The following is a 16419-nucleotide window of genomic DNA, read 5'->3' as shown; positions in this document are numbered from 1 at the left end:
TCAAATAAGGGATCTTATGAGATATTTTTATAGTGAGGGGAATAATAAGGGCCTCTTAAAAATAACTAGAATCCCCATAATAGAACCAATGATTTGAGTTATTTGTCGTTGCTGTCACCTTGCAGCTGGATAGACACTGGACCACTCATTTAAGAAAGCAGTGTATTAAAGGAGCAACATAGTAGATACTATCCCGATAGTGTTCCGTTAGATACTTACTTTGGGATCAGCTAAGAGTTAGCTGCTTGAGAAAGGCTGGAGACCCAGCTGAAACACGTAGCAGAAACCAATAGGAGAAGACACCTTTTACAGAACTGCTCAGAAGACAGCCAGGAGTTGAAAGCACAGGAGCGACGTGTTTGGACTCCAAAAGTCAAGTGGTCACGCTGAGTGGTGCGGAAGTTTCAATGGCTATCCACGGTACTCACAGGATCCAAGGTAGAGGCAACCACGAAAATCCACACTCAAGGAAGTGCTACAAAAAATCCGGACAGCAGATACGGGGACCGATTTATAAAGCTCAGTATGGAGCTTGATGCCCCTTGTTTCCGGCGAGCCTTCAGGCTTGTCGGAAACAGAAGTTATGAAGCAGCGGTTTAAAGACCGCTGCTCCATAACTTGTCCGCCTGCTCTGAGGCCGCGGACAGAAATCAACCCGATTGAATACGATCGGGTTGATTGACATCCCCTGCTAGCGGCCAATCTGCAAGGGGCCGCATTGCACCAGCAGTTCACAAGAACTTCTTGTGCAATGATAAATGCCGACAGCGTATGCTACAACGTATCATCTCCGCTCGCCCATTAATAAATATAGTTAAAAAACTAAAGTTTTTTAACTATATTTGGTGCTGTGGACTGTTGTTTCACTGGAATATTGGAGAGGAAAGCAGTCTCCTCTGTAACACCGGTCACCAAAGAAGAACCTAAAAAGGATAAAGAGTTAAGGTGCTGTTTGTGTGTGGTTATCGCATCTAGATAAGCTGCGATGCAATGCAAACCCAGCCCTCCATTTCCGTGTGCCCTATACATATTATTTTTACAGATCCTGGGTCTAATTTTTCCCCATACAAATAAGTTAATGTGTTTTTGTAGTTGTGAGATAAACCATTTAGGTATGGGGATACGGAGTGTTTGAAACAGGTACAAGATCCTGGGCAAGGTAGTAATTTTTACACACTGTGTGCGTCCCCACCATGTGATTGGTTTGGCTGCCCAAACATGCAAGTCTTTTTGTATCTTACGGGAGAGTGTCAGGTAGTTTTCATCAAAAAGTTGTGAGATGTTGGATAAGAGCTGAATGCCCAGGTATTTAAGGGATTTTTTTTGTAGGTTTAGGGGGCAAATGGCTGCAATAGATTAAAAGGTGTCCAATGGGAGGGATATGTTCAGTATCTATGATTCTTGTTTGTTGATCGAGAAATTTGAGAATCTACCAAAGGCTTTGATTTCTTTAAGGAGTTTTTATTTATTTTACGGAGATAGGGTGTTGTAACCAAGCGCTAAGGTAATCCCTAAGCTGTACACATAAAGAGGGCCTAACCAACCCTCAGAGAAGACAAATAGCGAAATTAATAATGAGTACAGCGCCAACAAAGGCTAAGGGATATATAAACACTAAGAGACTAGGAGTGTTATAGTGGCTCCTATAAGTAAGAGACTAAACACTAAGGAGTACAGCTCCAATACCTTACTTATAGGAGCCACTATAACACTCCTAGTCTCTTAGTGTTTATATATCCCTTAGCCTTTGTATGTATTTTAACTAGATAGTTAGTAAATAGTTATATTGTAGCTATCTTAGGTTTTATTTTTATTTCACAGGTAAGTTTGTATTTATTTTTAAATAGGTAGTTAGTTAATAAATGTAACTTTAATTTAGGTCTAATTTAATTATGTTAAAGTTAGGGGGTGTTAGGTTTAGGGATTCATATAGTTTAATTTAGGATGTTGTGATGTGGGGGCTTGAGATTTAGGGGTTAATAGGTTTAGTTAGTGTCGGCGATGTGGGTGTATGACGGTTTAGGGGTTAATAGGTTTAGTTAGTGATGGTGATGTGGGTGTATGATGGTTTAGGGGTTAATAGGTTTAGTTAGTGTCGGCGATGTTTGGGAACTGCGGTTTAGGGGTTAATAGGTTTAGTTAGTGTTGACGATGTCGTGGAACTGAGGTTTAGGAGTTAATAGGTTTAGTTAGTGTTGGCAATGTTTAGGAACTGTGGTTTAGGGGTTAATAGGTTTAGTTCACGTTGACGATGTTTGTGAACTGCGGATTAGGGATTAATAGGTTTAGTTTGTGTCGGAAATGTCTGGGAACTACGGTTTAGGGGTTAAAAGGTTTAGTTCATTTTGGCGTTGTTTGGGTTTTAGGGGTTAATAGGTTTGGTTATTATTCTTCAGTAAAAATTCATAATTAAAAATCAGAAGATTTCCCAGAGGAATGGCTTAACCCTTTTTGTCAATTTGCATGCTTCTCCCCTTTATCCAAAATCACTCAGCAAAGCAAAAAAACAAAAACAAACTAAAAATACATAAAAAGTTGCAAAACAGTCTGTATAAAATTTCACAAAAATATAATCTATTTTTTAACCTCACCCACTTCTTCCATTTATTTTGTTTCCTGCAATTTCAATTAGTTCATTGAATTATTGATCTATGAGCCCTAACATCTCTGGTTGCTGCCAGCCAGACATAAAACCCCTCCTTTGAATTGTGGGACCTTACTCTTTCAAATAAGGGATCTTATGAGATATTTTTATAGTGAGGGGAATAATAAGGGCCTCTTAAAAATAACTAGAATCCCCATAATAGAACCAATGATTTGAGTTATTTGTCGTTGTTGTCACCTTGCAGCTGGATAGACACTGGACCACTCATTTAAGAAAGCAGTGTATTAAAGGAGCAACATAGTAGATACTATCCCGATAGTGTTCCGTTAGATACTTACTTTGGGATCAGCTAAGAGTTAGCTGCTTGAGAAAGGCTGGAGACCCAGCTGAAACACGTAGCAGAAACCAATAGGAGAAGACACCTTTTACAGAACTGCTCAGAAGACAGCCAGGAGTTGAAAGCACAGGAGCGACGTGTTTGGACTCCAAAAGTCAAGTGGTCACGCTGAGTGGTGCGGAAGTTTCAATGGCTATCCACGGTACTCACAGGATCCAAGGTAGAGGCAACCACGAAAATCCACACTCAAGGAAGTGCTACAAAAAATCCGGACAGCAGATACGGGGACCGATTTATAAAGCTCAGTATGGAGCTTGATGCCCCTTGTTTCCGGCGAGCCTTCAGGCTTGTCGGAAACAGAAGTTATGAAGCAGCGGTTTAAAGACCGCTGCTCCATAACTTGTCCGCCTGCTCTGAGGCCGCGGACAGAAATCAACCCGATTGAATACGATCGGGTTGATTGACATCCCCTGCTAGCGGCCAATCTGCAAGGGGCCGCATTGCACCAGCAGTTCACAAGAACTTCTTGTGCAATGATAAATGCCGACAGCGTATGCTACAACGTATCATCTCCGCTCGCCCATTAATAAATATAGTTAAAAAACTAAAGTTTTTTAACTATATTTGGTGCTGTGGACTGTTGTTTCACTGGAATATTGGAGAGGAAAGCAGTCTCCTCTGTAACACCGGTCACCAAAGAAGAACCTAAAAAGGATAAAGAGTTAAGGTGCTGTTTGTGTGTTGTTTAAGTGCTGTTGGCATTAATAAATATACCCCACGGTCTGTAAAAAAACTCTTTAAATAGGCTTTTACAGGTAATCGCCACAACGTATGGACAGTTGTTAATATACAGCAATCATTTGCAATTCAAACAGTGCAGATATATAATATGGAGTAACTTTTTCCTATCATATTAATGTAGTGCAACAATTAATACCCTGGTACAAAACGTGTTTACAAGAGCGCTCTGTTTTTTTTATCATTATTAATATAGATACATTATTTGTATATTGTCTTAAAGACTGTTTTATAATAATTTTATGATGAAATATTAGTAAAGATTATGCTTAACAAATATCTGTTAATCTGTTACATCTCTATGTAAAAAAGGAAGATATTTTACCTCACAATTTCCTCAGCTCAGCAGAGTAAGTTCTGTGTAAAAAGTTATACTCCGCTGCAGCCCAGCTGCAGGTAAAAAAAAAATATATGAAGAAATGAACAGCAGCCAATCAGCATCAACAGTGCTGAGGTCATGAACTCTTTTACTGTGATCTCATGAGATTTCACTTAACTCTCATGAGATTTCATTGTAAACTTCCTTACACTGAATAGGGAAATAAGATGAGTGTGCACTTCCGCTGTCCCGGGACAGACATACTGATTTGCTGCTTAGTCCTTTACAATGGGATGTGGCTACTGAGAAATGTTTGAGGTAAAATATCTTTCTTTTTTACATAGAGATGTTCAGGTGATATTTTCTAGTCAGCTTTTTACAGCTATACTGCATCACTTTCAAGTGTTTAAACATTTGGGTATTATGGCCCTTTAAGAGAAAGATTTACCATATCAACTTAACCATATTAAGTGTATTATCTATATTGCAGCTTGGCATTATTAGGTTGAACTAAGAATTTAGCACAGAGTTCATTCCTAGTATTCTGAGCGTACAAAATATCCTTTTTTCTTGCAGTAAACTATTTCCCAATATTTAAGGTCTATATTGGATCCCACTTTGGGTGTTTATCTCTGGTTCATTTGTGATTGATATTGTGATTATATGTATCCTTTTTTCTTGATCAGCTAAGAGTCACCTGGTCATGTGACCTTACATTTTAAAGAGGAGCCTCTCCTTTTTAAAAAAAAAAGAAAAAAAAAGATTACTTGACCCATTTTAGTGCTTATTGTGGGGTGCTAGGGCCCCTTTTTAGAAACTGCAATTACCTGATACTCTGTAATGGTAGTGTTATTGTGTGTGTTGTATGCTTTCTTTATGGGACAGGTGGAAGTAACCTACAGGTACCAGTTGTATGGACCCTACCAATCATCAAACACTGTAACTGTCTACAAGAATTGCACTCCTGCGACTTCTGCACATACCAGCTCCAAATCAGTTTGTAACTGCAGCCATTAAAGGGACATGAATCCCATTTTTTTCTTTCATGATTCAGATAGAGAATACAATTTTAAACAACTTTGTAATTTACTTCTATTATCTAATTTGTTTCATTCTCTTGGTATCATTTGTTGAAGGAGCAGCAATGCACTAATGGTTTCTAACTGAACTCATGAGTAAGCCAATCTCAATTGAGATTTATATGCAGCCACCAATCAACAGCTAGGATCTAGGTTCTCTTCTGCTCATGAACTTGCCTAGATAAACCTTTCAGCAAAGGATAACAATGAAAGGAAGCAAATTAAATAATAGAAGTAAACTGTAAAGTTGTTTAAAATTGTATTCTCTATCTGAATCATGAAAGAAAAATTTTGGGTTTCATGTCCCTTTAAGAAACTGATACATAATTAGGAGATACATAAATAGGGGATTATTATTTTTGTGGATTACTAAATGCAAAGAGATAAAAAAAGATAGAAGTGCCTTTAGTGTTTTAAATACTGCACAACCGATGTCTTGACAGGTAAATTCAAATCTTTCTGTATCTATCTCTATGTGTATTAATCTGACTTTCCTTTTGTAGCCATTTTTATATCCCGTTAGATAGATTGTTTTACAGCTTTGCACTTTTTTAAAAGGGACAAAAAATGTTACAATTTAATTTTTATTTTATTATGCCTTCCATACTCATAACTTGTTATGTCCTTCTAGGTATTCCATTCATTCAAGAATGGAGGAGTGTAAATAATATAGAATAATATAAAATCTGTAGAGGCTGCACCTACCCCCAGTTCAAAAATGTAATAAGTAATAAATATTTTAACTCAAAAATGTTTGTTTATATATATTCTAAATTGTATAAAATGAAGTAAAAATCAATTTTATTGTATTCTCTTTGCAGATTGACACCACACCTTCGCAGTTTAATGATCCTAGTGTGTATGTATGGGACATGAATAAAACAAAAGGGCTTACAAAAGTGAATGGAATTAAAGTGCCAAAAAGGAAAACGCATTGTGTTGATTTTGCGATAATAAGACATCAGATATCTGTTTTGAGGGAGACACAAATCTCCCACTTTTATTTCTCTTTAAGATGGTCTTTAATCCTTCCTCAGGGTAACCTGACTCAAGTCAATACCAAAATTTTACATTATTACCAGTGCTTTGTAAGTGAACTTTCAAGGGTCAATATTACACCCGTTGTTGCTCTGTGGCAACCTAGTTCTCTCCATCAAGGGTTGCCCTTGAAGTTAGCGAAAAATGGTGGGTGGGAGAACTATGCTACAGTTCTTGCCTTTGTTGAATATTCAAAACTCTGTTTTAAAGAACTTGGAAATTATGTTGGAATGTGGATAACAATGAATGAACCCTATGTCCGAAATCTCACCCAGAATGCAGGTCATAACCTGCTTAAGGCTCATGCGCTAACCTGGCATACGTATGATAAAGAATTTAGAAGATCCCAAAGAGGCAAAATATCTATAGCTCTCCAAGCTGATTGGGTGGAACCAGCAACACCTTTTTCACAAAATGACAAAGAAACTAGCAAGAGGACTTTAGAATTTGATATTGGTCGGCTTGCTGATCCAATATTTCTCAGTGGCGATTATCCACAAGTGATGCGGGATTGGCTGACACAAAGAAACAGTTTAGATTTATTTGATTTTCATGTACCTTCATTCACAGATGAAGAAAAAAATATGATCCGAGGAACCTTTGATTTTTTTGCTTTGAGCCACTATACAACCCAACTGGTGCAATGGGAAAAAGAAGATAGTGCTAGATATGATCACTATCTTGGAGCGCAATTGATCACAGACAGTACATGGATACATTCGCAGAATAGATTCCCTGTTGTTCCCTGGGGACTCAGGAAAGTTTTAAACTGGATACAATATAAGTATGGGGATGTCCCAATTTATATTCTAGCAAATGGCATTGATGAGGGCCAGAATCAAGTGGAAGATAAGTTAAGAGTATATTACATGGAGAACTACATCAATGAAGCTTTAAAAGGTAAAATATAAATAAAAAATTATGTACTTTGGAGTGAATGATATGTGTTCTAGAATCCAGAGCTTTACTGAAGCATGATAGTGGTGCAGGCAGCTGATTTAGTACACTCCACTATGATATTATATTGCTTGTAACTTGGTAGTCAAAGGGGAAATATCTAAAGAGTCACACAGGCCTGAATTTTAACAGGTTTTAAAATAAAACAGCTGATTTATAATATTGATTTCAATCTGGCTGTAGTCATGCTTTCAGCTATCCAGGAATGATACTTGAGTAATGCACGACTGTTTAGTAGGAGGGCCTTACAAAATGGTAAAGTGGTGCCTTTAGTGCTCTTTAGTAGAGCAACAAGAATTTTTTCTAGTAAGGATGTATTTTATTTTACTATAAATAACAACTGATTTTAGGCTTATTTTACAACTAAGCAGTAGGAGAAGCGACTCTGCTAAATGGCATTTGTGGTATGGCCTCTGATTGGCTCTACCACCTGGTGACACAGAAGAGAAAAAAAGTCTCAAGCAAGTTGGTGTCCAGGCAGGTAGATAAACTTGTAGCCACAGGAGTGTCAAACATTAACTAAACCAATGTTTGCAAAAGTTTGGGAAACGTATATATATAAAAAAGTTGTATTTCCTGAAGTAATTAAAATGTAGTGTAGAAAGTATTTTTGTTTAATGTCCATTTAATCTCTTAATCACCATAGGAGCTAGCAAAGTATTGTTATTGCATGCATTTCAGGCTCTTCCCAATAGTTTAGCCCAATTAGGCCAGTTTATTCTAGAAAAAGAGATGACATGGTTAGTTTATACTATCCTCCAGAGCTTTGAGACTGGTTCTTCCAGAATCCATCCACCGGTCTTTGCCACTCCTATAACAATACGGGAAAGCCGAATATGCTATGACCAGACACAGAAATGGTAGAAACAAATAAGACTTTACAAAGAAATCACATTTTAAACTCCAGTAATGGACAACAAGGAAACTATATATGGCCACTATGGTTGCCTTGGTGTCCTCTCTTGGGCCTAGATTTGGAGTTTGGCGGTAGATGGGCTGTTAACGCTCCGCGGGCTTTTTTCTGGCCGCACCATAAATTTAACTCTGGTATCGAGAGTTCAAACAAATGCTGCGTTAGGCTCCAAAAAAGGAGCGTAGAGCATTTTTACCGCAGCTTCAACTCTCGATACCAGAGTTGCTTACGGACGCGGCCAGCCTCAAAAACGTGCTCGTGCACGATTCTCCCATAGGAAACAATGGGGCTGTTTGAGCTGAAAAAAAACCTAACACCTGCAAAAAAGCAGCGTTCAGCTCCTAACGCAGCCCCATTGTTTCCTATGGGGAAACACTTCCTACGTCTGCACCTAACACTCTAACATGTACCCCGAGTCTAAACAACCCTAACCTTACACTTATTAACCCCTAATCTGCCGCTCCCGCTATCGCTGACCCCTGCATATTTTTTTAACCCCTAATCTGCCGCTCCGTAAACCGCCGCAACCTACGTTATCCCTATGTACCCCTAATCTGCTGCCCTAACATCGCCGACCCCTATATTATATTTATTAACCCCTAATCTGCCCTCCCTAACATCGCCGACACCTAACTTCAATTATTAACCCCTAATCTGACGACCGGAGCTCATCGCTACTATAATAAATGGATTAACCCCTAAAGCTAAGTCTAACCCTAACACTAACACCCCCCTAACTTAAATATAATTTACATCTAACGAAATTAATTAACTCTTATTAAATAACTTATTCCTATTTAAAGCTAAATACTTACCTGTAAAATAAATCCTAATATAGCTACAATATAAATTATAATTATATTATAGCTATTTTAGGATTAATATTTATTTTACAGGCAACTTTGTAATTATTTTAACCAGGTACAATAGCTATTAAATAGTTAAGAACTATTTAATAGTTACCTAGTTAAAATAATAACAAATTTACCTGTAAAATAAATCCTAACCTAAGATATAATTAAACCTAACACTACCCTATCAATAAATTAATTAAATAAACTACCTACAATTACCTACAATTAACCTAACACTACACTATCAATAAATAAATTAAATACAATTCCTACAAATAAATACAATTAAATAAACTAACTAAAGTACAAAAAATAAAAAAGAACTAAGTTACAAAAAATAAAAAAATATTTACAAACATAAGAAAAATATTACAACAATTTTAAACTAATTACACCTACTCTAAGCCCCCTAATAAAATAACAAAGCCCCCCAAAATAAAAAATTCCCTACCCTATTCTAAATTAAAAAAGGTAAAAGCTCTTTTACCTTACCAGCCCTGAACAGGGCCCTTTGCGGGGCATGCCCCAAGAATTTCAGCTCTTTTGCCTGTAAAAAAAAACATACAATACCCCCCCCAACATTACAACCCACCACCCACATACCCCTAATCTAACCCAAACCCCCCTTAAATAAACCTATCAGATTGAGCTTGCATTCTATTGGCTGATCGGAACAGCCAATAGAATGCGAGCTCAATCTGATTGGCTGATTGGATCAGCCAATCGGATTGAACTTGATTCTGATTGGCTGATTCCATCAGCCAATCAGAAAATTCCTACCTTAATTCCGATTGGCTGATAGAATCCTATCAGCCAATCGGAATTCGAGGGACGCCATCTTGGATGACGTCCCTTAAAGGAACAGTCATTCGTCGTTCAGTCGTCGGGCCGGATGGATGTTCCGCGCTGGAGGTCTTCAGGATCCTGCCGCTTCGCTCCGGATAGAAGACCATAGAAGATGCCGCCTGGATGAAGACTTCAATCGGATGGAAGATCCTCTTCTGCCCCGCTTGGATGAAGACTTTGACCGGATCATGGACCTCTTCAGCCCCCCGCTTGGGCTTGGATCAGGACATCGGAGGAGCTCTTCAGGACGGATCGGTGAACCTGGATGGTGAAGACAAGGTAGGAAGATCTTCAGGGGCTTAGTGTTAGGTTTATTTAAGGGGGGTTTGGGTTAGATTTGGGGTATGTGGGTGGTGGGTTGTAATGTTGGGGGGGGGGTATTGTATGTTTTTTTTTACAGGCAAAAGAGCTGAAAGGGCCCTGTTCAGGGCTGGTAAGGTAAAAGAGCTTTTACCTTTTTTAATTTAGAATAGGGTAGGGAATTTTTTATTTTGGGGGGCTTTGTTATTTTATTAGGGGGCTTAGAGTAGGTGTAATTAGTTTAAAATTGTTGTAATATTTTTCTTATGTTTGTAAATATTTTTTTATTTTTTGTAACTTAGTTCTTTTTTTTTTGTACTTTAGCTAGTTTATTTAATTGTAGTTATTTGTAGGTATTGTATTTAATTTATTTATTGATAGTGTAGTGTTAGGTTAATTGTAGGTAATTGTAGGTAGTTTATTTAATTAATTTATTGATAGGGTAGTGTTAGGTTTAATTATATCTTAGGTTAGGATTTATTTTACAGGTAAATTTGTTATTATTTTAACTAGGTAACTATTAAATAGCTATTGTACCTGGTTAAAATAATTACCAAGTTGCCTGTAAAATAAATATAAATCCTAAAATAGCTATAATATAATTATAATTTATATTGTAGCTATATTAGGATGTATTTTACAGGTAAGTATTTAGCTTTAAATAGGAATAATTTATTTAATAAGAGTTAATTTATTTCGTTAGATTTAAATTATATTTAACTTAGGGGGGTGTTAGTATTAGGGTTAGACTTAGCTTTAGGGGTTAATACATTTATTAGAATAGCGGCGAGATTCGGTCGGCAGATTAGGGGTTAATAATTGAAGTTAGGTGTCGACGATGTTAGGGAGGGCAGATTAGGGGTTAATACTATTTATTATAGGGTTAGTGAGGCGGATTAGGGGTTAATAACTTTATTATAGTATGTGAGCGGTGTTAGGGGCAGCAGATTAGGGGTACATAAGGATAACGTAGGTGGCGGCGCTTTGCGGTCGGGAGATTAGGGGTTAATTATTGTAAGTAGCTGGCGGCGACGTTGTGGGGGGCAGGTTAGGGGTTAATAAATGTAATACAGGGGTCGGCGGGGTTAGGGGCAGCAGATTAGGGGTACATAAGTATAACGTAGGTGGCGGTCGGCAGATTAGGGGTTAAAAAATTTAAATCGAGTGGCGGCGATGTGGGGGGACCTCGGTTTAGGGGTACATAGGTAGTTTATGGGTGTTAGTGTACTTTAGAGCACAGTAGTTAAGAGCCTTATGAACCGGCGTTAGCCCAGAAAGCTCTTAACTACTGCTATTTTCCGGCGGCTGGAGTTTTGTCGTTAGAGCTCTAACGCTCACTTCAGAAACGACTCTAAATACCAGCGTTAGAAAGATCCCATTGAAAAGATAGGATACGCAATTGACGTAAGGGGATCTGCGGTATGGAAAAGTCGCGGCTGAAAAGTGAGCGTTAGACCCTTTAATCACTGACTCCAAATACCGGCGGTAGCCTAAAACCAGCGTTAGGAGCCTCTAACGCTGGTTTTCACGGCTAACGCCAAACTCCAAATCTAGGCCTTGGAGTTTTAAATTTGATTTATTAATGAAGTCTGTGCTTTTACCATTCCTGTGCCCAATCATAGATTTTTGGGCTATAAGGCTTTGTTATATGGGTGACAAAAACCAGTCCCTGAATACCAGAAGAGGAAGCCGACAAGCTCTGTAGGCTCGTTATTATTTGAGGCCAGCTGGGGAGCCGTTTGCACAGAGATGCCCACAACCAGATCATTGTGCTATGTCTATCTGTTAAAGGGATAACTTTTTTATTGACTACATAATATTAATGTTATCTAATAGTGTTTGTATTCTTTCAATCTCAACTACTATGACACCATAACAACATATATCAGTACATACAGTCTCCAATAAACTGGTGTGTGCTTTCACAAATAATTGCAACTAACAATTTATTATTTTCTTGAAAGTTTATATTTATTTTCCTGAAAAAAAAATTTTTTTCTTTTTTTTTCTTCTTAGCAATTATATTGGATGGAGTGAATCTACGTGGATATTTTGCTTATGCTTTTAACGACAAGACTGATCCAAGATATGGGCTCTATGCCTATGTGGCAAACCAGTATGAGCCCAAGATGTCATTGGAAAGCTTTAGAAGACTCATAGATAATAATGGCTGGCCACACCCTGATATACCTATCAGCCAGTGCCCTGAAGAACTTCTCATATGTTCAGATTGTCATTTTTTCCAGACAAGGAAATATTTACTCGCTTTTGTGGCCTTTATATGTTTTGTTTTTATTGTCTCAGTTTTTATGATCATGTACTATTCAAAAAAGGGCAAAAGAAGATATAAATAATGAAGTAGCGCTTACTAAAAGGTGGAACAGATATTTTGCACAATCATATAGAAACAAAAAGGCCTTTACTGACAGAAGGGCTAGTGACACATTGGTTTTTAATCCAGCACTGGGCCCTGTTTTGCACTGTTTGATACTGTGAACCATTGTATAGAAGAGTACTCTTGTTGTGATGCAATAGTTTGCTTTGTAGAGATCTATTTTATATCCTATATTGTATTGTTTAGGACTTTTTCTAGATAATAATCGTGCACTGATACTAAAGAGATTCACAATTTAATGAATCAAATGACAAATACTCAGGACAAAGTAGAACTTGCACACAAAGACAGATTTAGTTAATATTAGGTAAAATAAGTGATTGCAGAATGAATCAGATCTATAAAATAAATGTATATTCTTAATATATGTATATAAATAGAGTGTTTCTATTATATAGGAGGGAGTGACAACTGGTAATAATATCTCATAAAAGTAAAATTGTATCTTAAAATAAACACATATTTTGTTTTTATAAATGTTATGTGTCTTCATTTATAATTGGAATACAGTGATGCTAATGAATCAATAACGTTGAACAAAACATATAAAATTAGGTGCTAGCAAGATTTTTGTAGGATCAAGAGGGAAGGTTTAGAAATATACCTTGCTGTAAAGGCACACATTACCCTGTGCTGAAATCCTGTTTCCTGAATTGTGTTGAAAGTAGCAGATAATTCTTCCTTATGGGTAGATGACAAGCAAACCCACACAGGAGTTGAACCATATTATTGCTGGGAGATACTTAGGGCCTGAAACTCAAAAACTTGTTGACATGGAAAGAAATCATCAGATTATTTTATTGAGCACAATATTGTAATGTCTCTCCATCAAATAAGGACATTTAGGGAAGTCCTCTTAATGAGATACTCGGTTCATTTAGTAAATATTTGTTTTAAGCATTCCCTGAGGTGCCCCAGAGTACTGACAAAGCTTCTTATAAAATCCCACCAGATCAAAGAGCTTTAGAGAATCAGGTACTTAGGGGTCGATTTATCAAGCTGCGGCGGACAGGGGCGCCGCAGCTCACTTCTGGCTGGCTGAATTCCGCTGGCGTAATTCAGCATTGCACACGAGCGCTATTTTGCACTTGCATGCAATCCCGCCGACTGCCTGCGAACATACAATCACGCGCAGGCAGAAGCTGTCAATCTCCCCGGTTGGACGAGACCAGGGAGATTGAAATTCGCCACCTCTAAGGTTAGGAAAGCAGCGGTCTTATGACCGCTGCTTGTTAAATACGGATTGCAGGTAGTGTTGTGAGAACCTGCAGTTATAGGGGGTCGAAAGGCTTGCAAAGTCTTTTGATAAATTGACCCCGAAATCATATATCTGTTACCCAATGTAGAAATATTTGAGACATGATCTGATGCAGCTGGCAAATATTACCTAACTACAACCTCACTTCTAGAGACCCTTCATATGATTATACCTACACTAGCTCCTCCTCTTTCTGAGAATTAAAGTTTCGGAGCAGCACTTCTATAATGTTCATCAAATGTATTAGATAAAAAATGCCCATGTATGTATCATTAGCCACATCACCTAAAGTTAACAGGAAGCTTGTAAATTACTATTCATGCAACAATACAGGGGTTAAAAAGCTACCAAAACACTAAGGTCTACATTCAGACAGATTGTTTGGCACCAAAGAGAGGCCAACTGATACTAGTTATATCACATAAGGTAATAAATTAAAATATTCCAATTTAATCTTTAGTAGCCCACCAACATATATTTCTAACTGTTGTTTGGATTTGGTTATTCATTTGTGTGACATCTAAATAAAATAATTTCTTCATTTTTTTAGGTTTTATTTGTATAGGTTTAAGATGGTCAACCTGTTTCAAATGTGCCTTTTTTGTACTAATCACTTGTGTTTTAATTAACCAATATTTTATGTTATCTTATTAAATAATTGTCATATGTCATTTTTTTCTATCCTGTCATGATTTTGGCCTAAAGGGATATTCCAGCCAAAATTGGAAACCACATGGGTGCATTTTGGTATTGAACAGAAGCATTTTTGTAATATACATGTATTAGCAAAAGTGCTTCTAATAAAAGCTATAGCTGTATCAAAAGTGTATTTAAGTATGCACGGTGCACCAGCATTTTAAACACAGCACTTGCTCAGAGAGCCTAAGGTGCTTGTACCATCTGGTAATGACTCAATTTGTTAATTGCTGACATGATACAAGCCCCACTGATTATATGAGCAGCTGCATTATTTAAAATGTGTGTGCAGTGACAATATATAGCTATGCTTCACATGCACGTGCAGAGAAAAATGTTAACACTAAAACAGTGATTACTTTTACTAGAAGCATTTTTGCCAATATATGTATATTGCAAATAAGTTTCTATTCAAAGATGTAATAAATCTAGGTCCATTTAATTTTTGACTGGAATGTCCCTTTAACAGAGCTGTTTCTCTGGTGGTTTTAAATGTGTATGGTCAGAAATTAGTACTGAATGCAGGTAAGAAGATACAGAAAAAAAGTGTGATCAAGTGTGGAAAGATTATTTGAAATGATTCTTTGGAAATGTTGCCATCAGTTAGGTACTGTTGGGAAATCAGCTTTAACATTTTTAGGGCCTGCCATGTAAAAAGTGCATATAAATGGCAGTAATTTGAAAGCAACTTCACACTAATTACCGGTAGCTATGAAATGCATAAAAATCTCAAGAGTAATTTCTGTTTCTTTTACCCTGTTCTTCATTTAAAAAAATAATGAAAGTCCAATGTGGAAAAGTAGAAAAGCAAATTTTTATGTGTAAAGAAAAAAATCCAGGTTTGGTTACCTTAGCAACCTCTCAATAAAAAACAGCATTGCACTGTTCATAACATACATGGGGTAAGTACTACATTGCAGGATATTAATTAGTCTCTGTATATTAAATTCATTGCTTAGTTACCATAAATATATCCTGCATATTTTATGTTACATTATTAACAAGGCTTTATGCAACTAAATCTGAATGACATAAGATCTCTAGCGGGAATATATAACTCAAGTGGTGTCTGTAGTTAACACTGTTAGCGTACAACATTAGCAATGTATATAAATATTGATAATACTTTTCAAAGATTGAAAGAACTGTGTTGATCTGTGAACATTAGGTATTTTTGGTATTAAAGGGACAGTAAGCACCTTGAGATTTTAAAGGGATGGTAAACCTAATTTTTTTCTTTCATGATTCAGATAGAGCATGCGATTTTAGGAAACTTTCTAATCTACTCCTATTATCATTTTTTTTTTAATTCAGGCAATTTTAAGCAACATTCTAATTTACTCCTATTATACATTCTTATTTGTTCTCTATCTTTATATGAAAAAGCAGGAAGCTTAGAAGGCGGCCTATTTTTGGTTCAGCACTTTGGTAGCTTGCTGATTGGTGGCTAAATGTGGTTACCAATCAGCAGGCGCTACCCAGGGTGCTAATCCAAAATAGGCCAGCTTCCCACATTTTTTCATTTAAAGATAGCAGGAGGACAAATAAAAATTTATAATAGGAATAAATTAGAATGTTGCTTAAAATTGCCTGCTCTATCTGAATCATGAAAGAAAACAATTTGGGTTTAGTATCCCTTTAAAGTAAAATGTTTAGTTATGCATAGTAAATGTTGCAATATACTTTCATTATTTAATGTGCCCCCTTTTCATGTAATTTAGCTCTGAAAAATGTGGAAATACACCCTGATGACTTGTCAGGGACAGCCCTGGAAGCACGTGTAGCTGTGCTGGAGGGGCTCTTGACCTATGGGAGGAAAGAGCCCCAGGGTTGGCTCTTCTGGTGGAAGGGGGAGGAGCCAAAGGCGCCGCTATATGAGGAGGCTGAGCGGGAAGAAGCAGGCAGAAATTTGTGAGGTAAATGCTTCAGAAATCTCCTTTGCTGTGTGTTTCTTCCTGCCCAGTCTCATTATGGCTGATTTTGAGGAACGTCTTGTTCAATTGCGGGAGGCAGCTGGCGGTAGA

General features: G+C 37.2%; 1 protein-coding gene across 1 annotated transcript in view; it reads left to right on the top strand.

Annotated features, from left to right (window-relative positions):
* Nucleotides 1–12912, top strand: part of KL (klotho) — a 141953-nt gene extending 129041 nt beyond the window's left edge. The window contains exons 4-5 of the mRNA XM_053708456.1: nt 5960–7076; nt 12063–12912. Of these exons, the coding sequence (XP_053564431.1) occupies nt 5960–7076; nt 12063–12400 (1455 nt within the window). The 3' untranslated portion in view covers nt 12401–12912. The remainder of the gene's footprint in view (nt 1–5959; nt 7077–12062) is intronic.
* The last annotated feature ends 3507 nt before the right edge of the window (nt 12913–16419 follow it).

This window comes from Bombina bombina, chromosome 3 (assembly GCF_027579735.1).
Source record: "Bombina bombina isolate aBomBom1 chromosome 3, aBomBom1.pri, whole genome shotgun sequence".
Classification (NCBI taxonomy): domain Eukaryota; kingdom Metazoa; phylum Chordata; class Amphibia; order Anura; family Bombinatoridae; genus Bombina; species Bombina bombina.
This window is presented reverse-complemented; position numbering and strand designations above follow the sequence as displayed.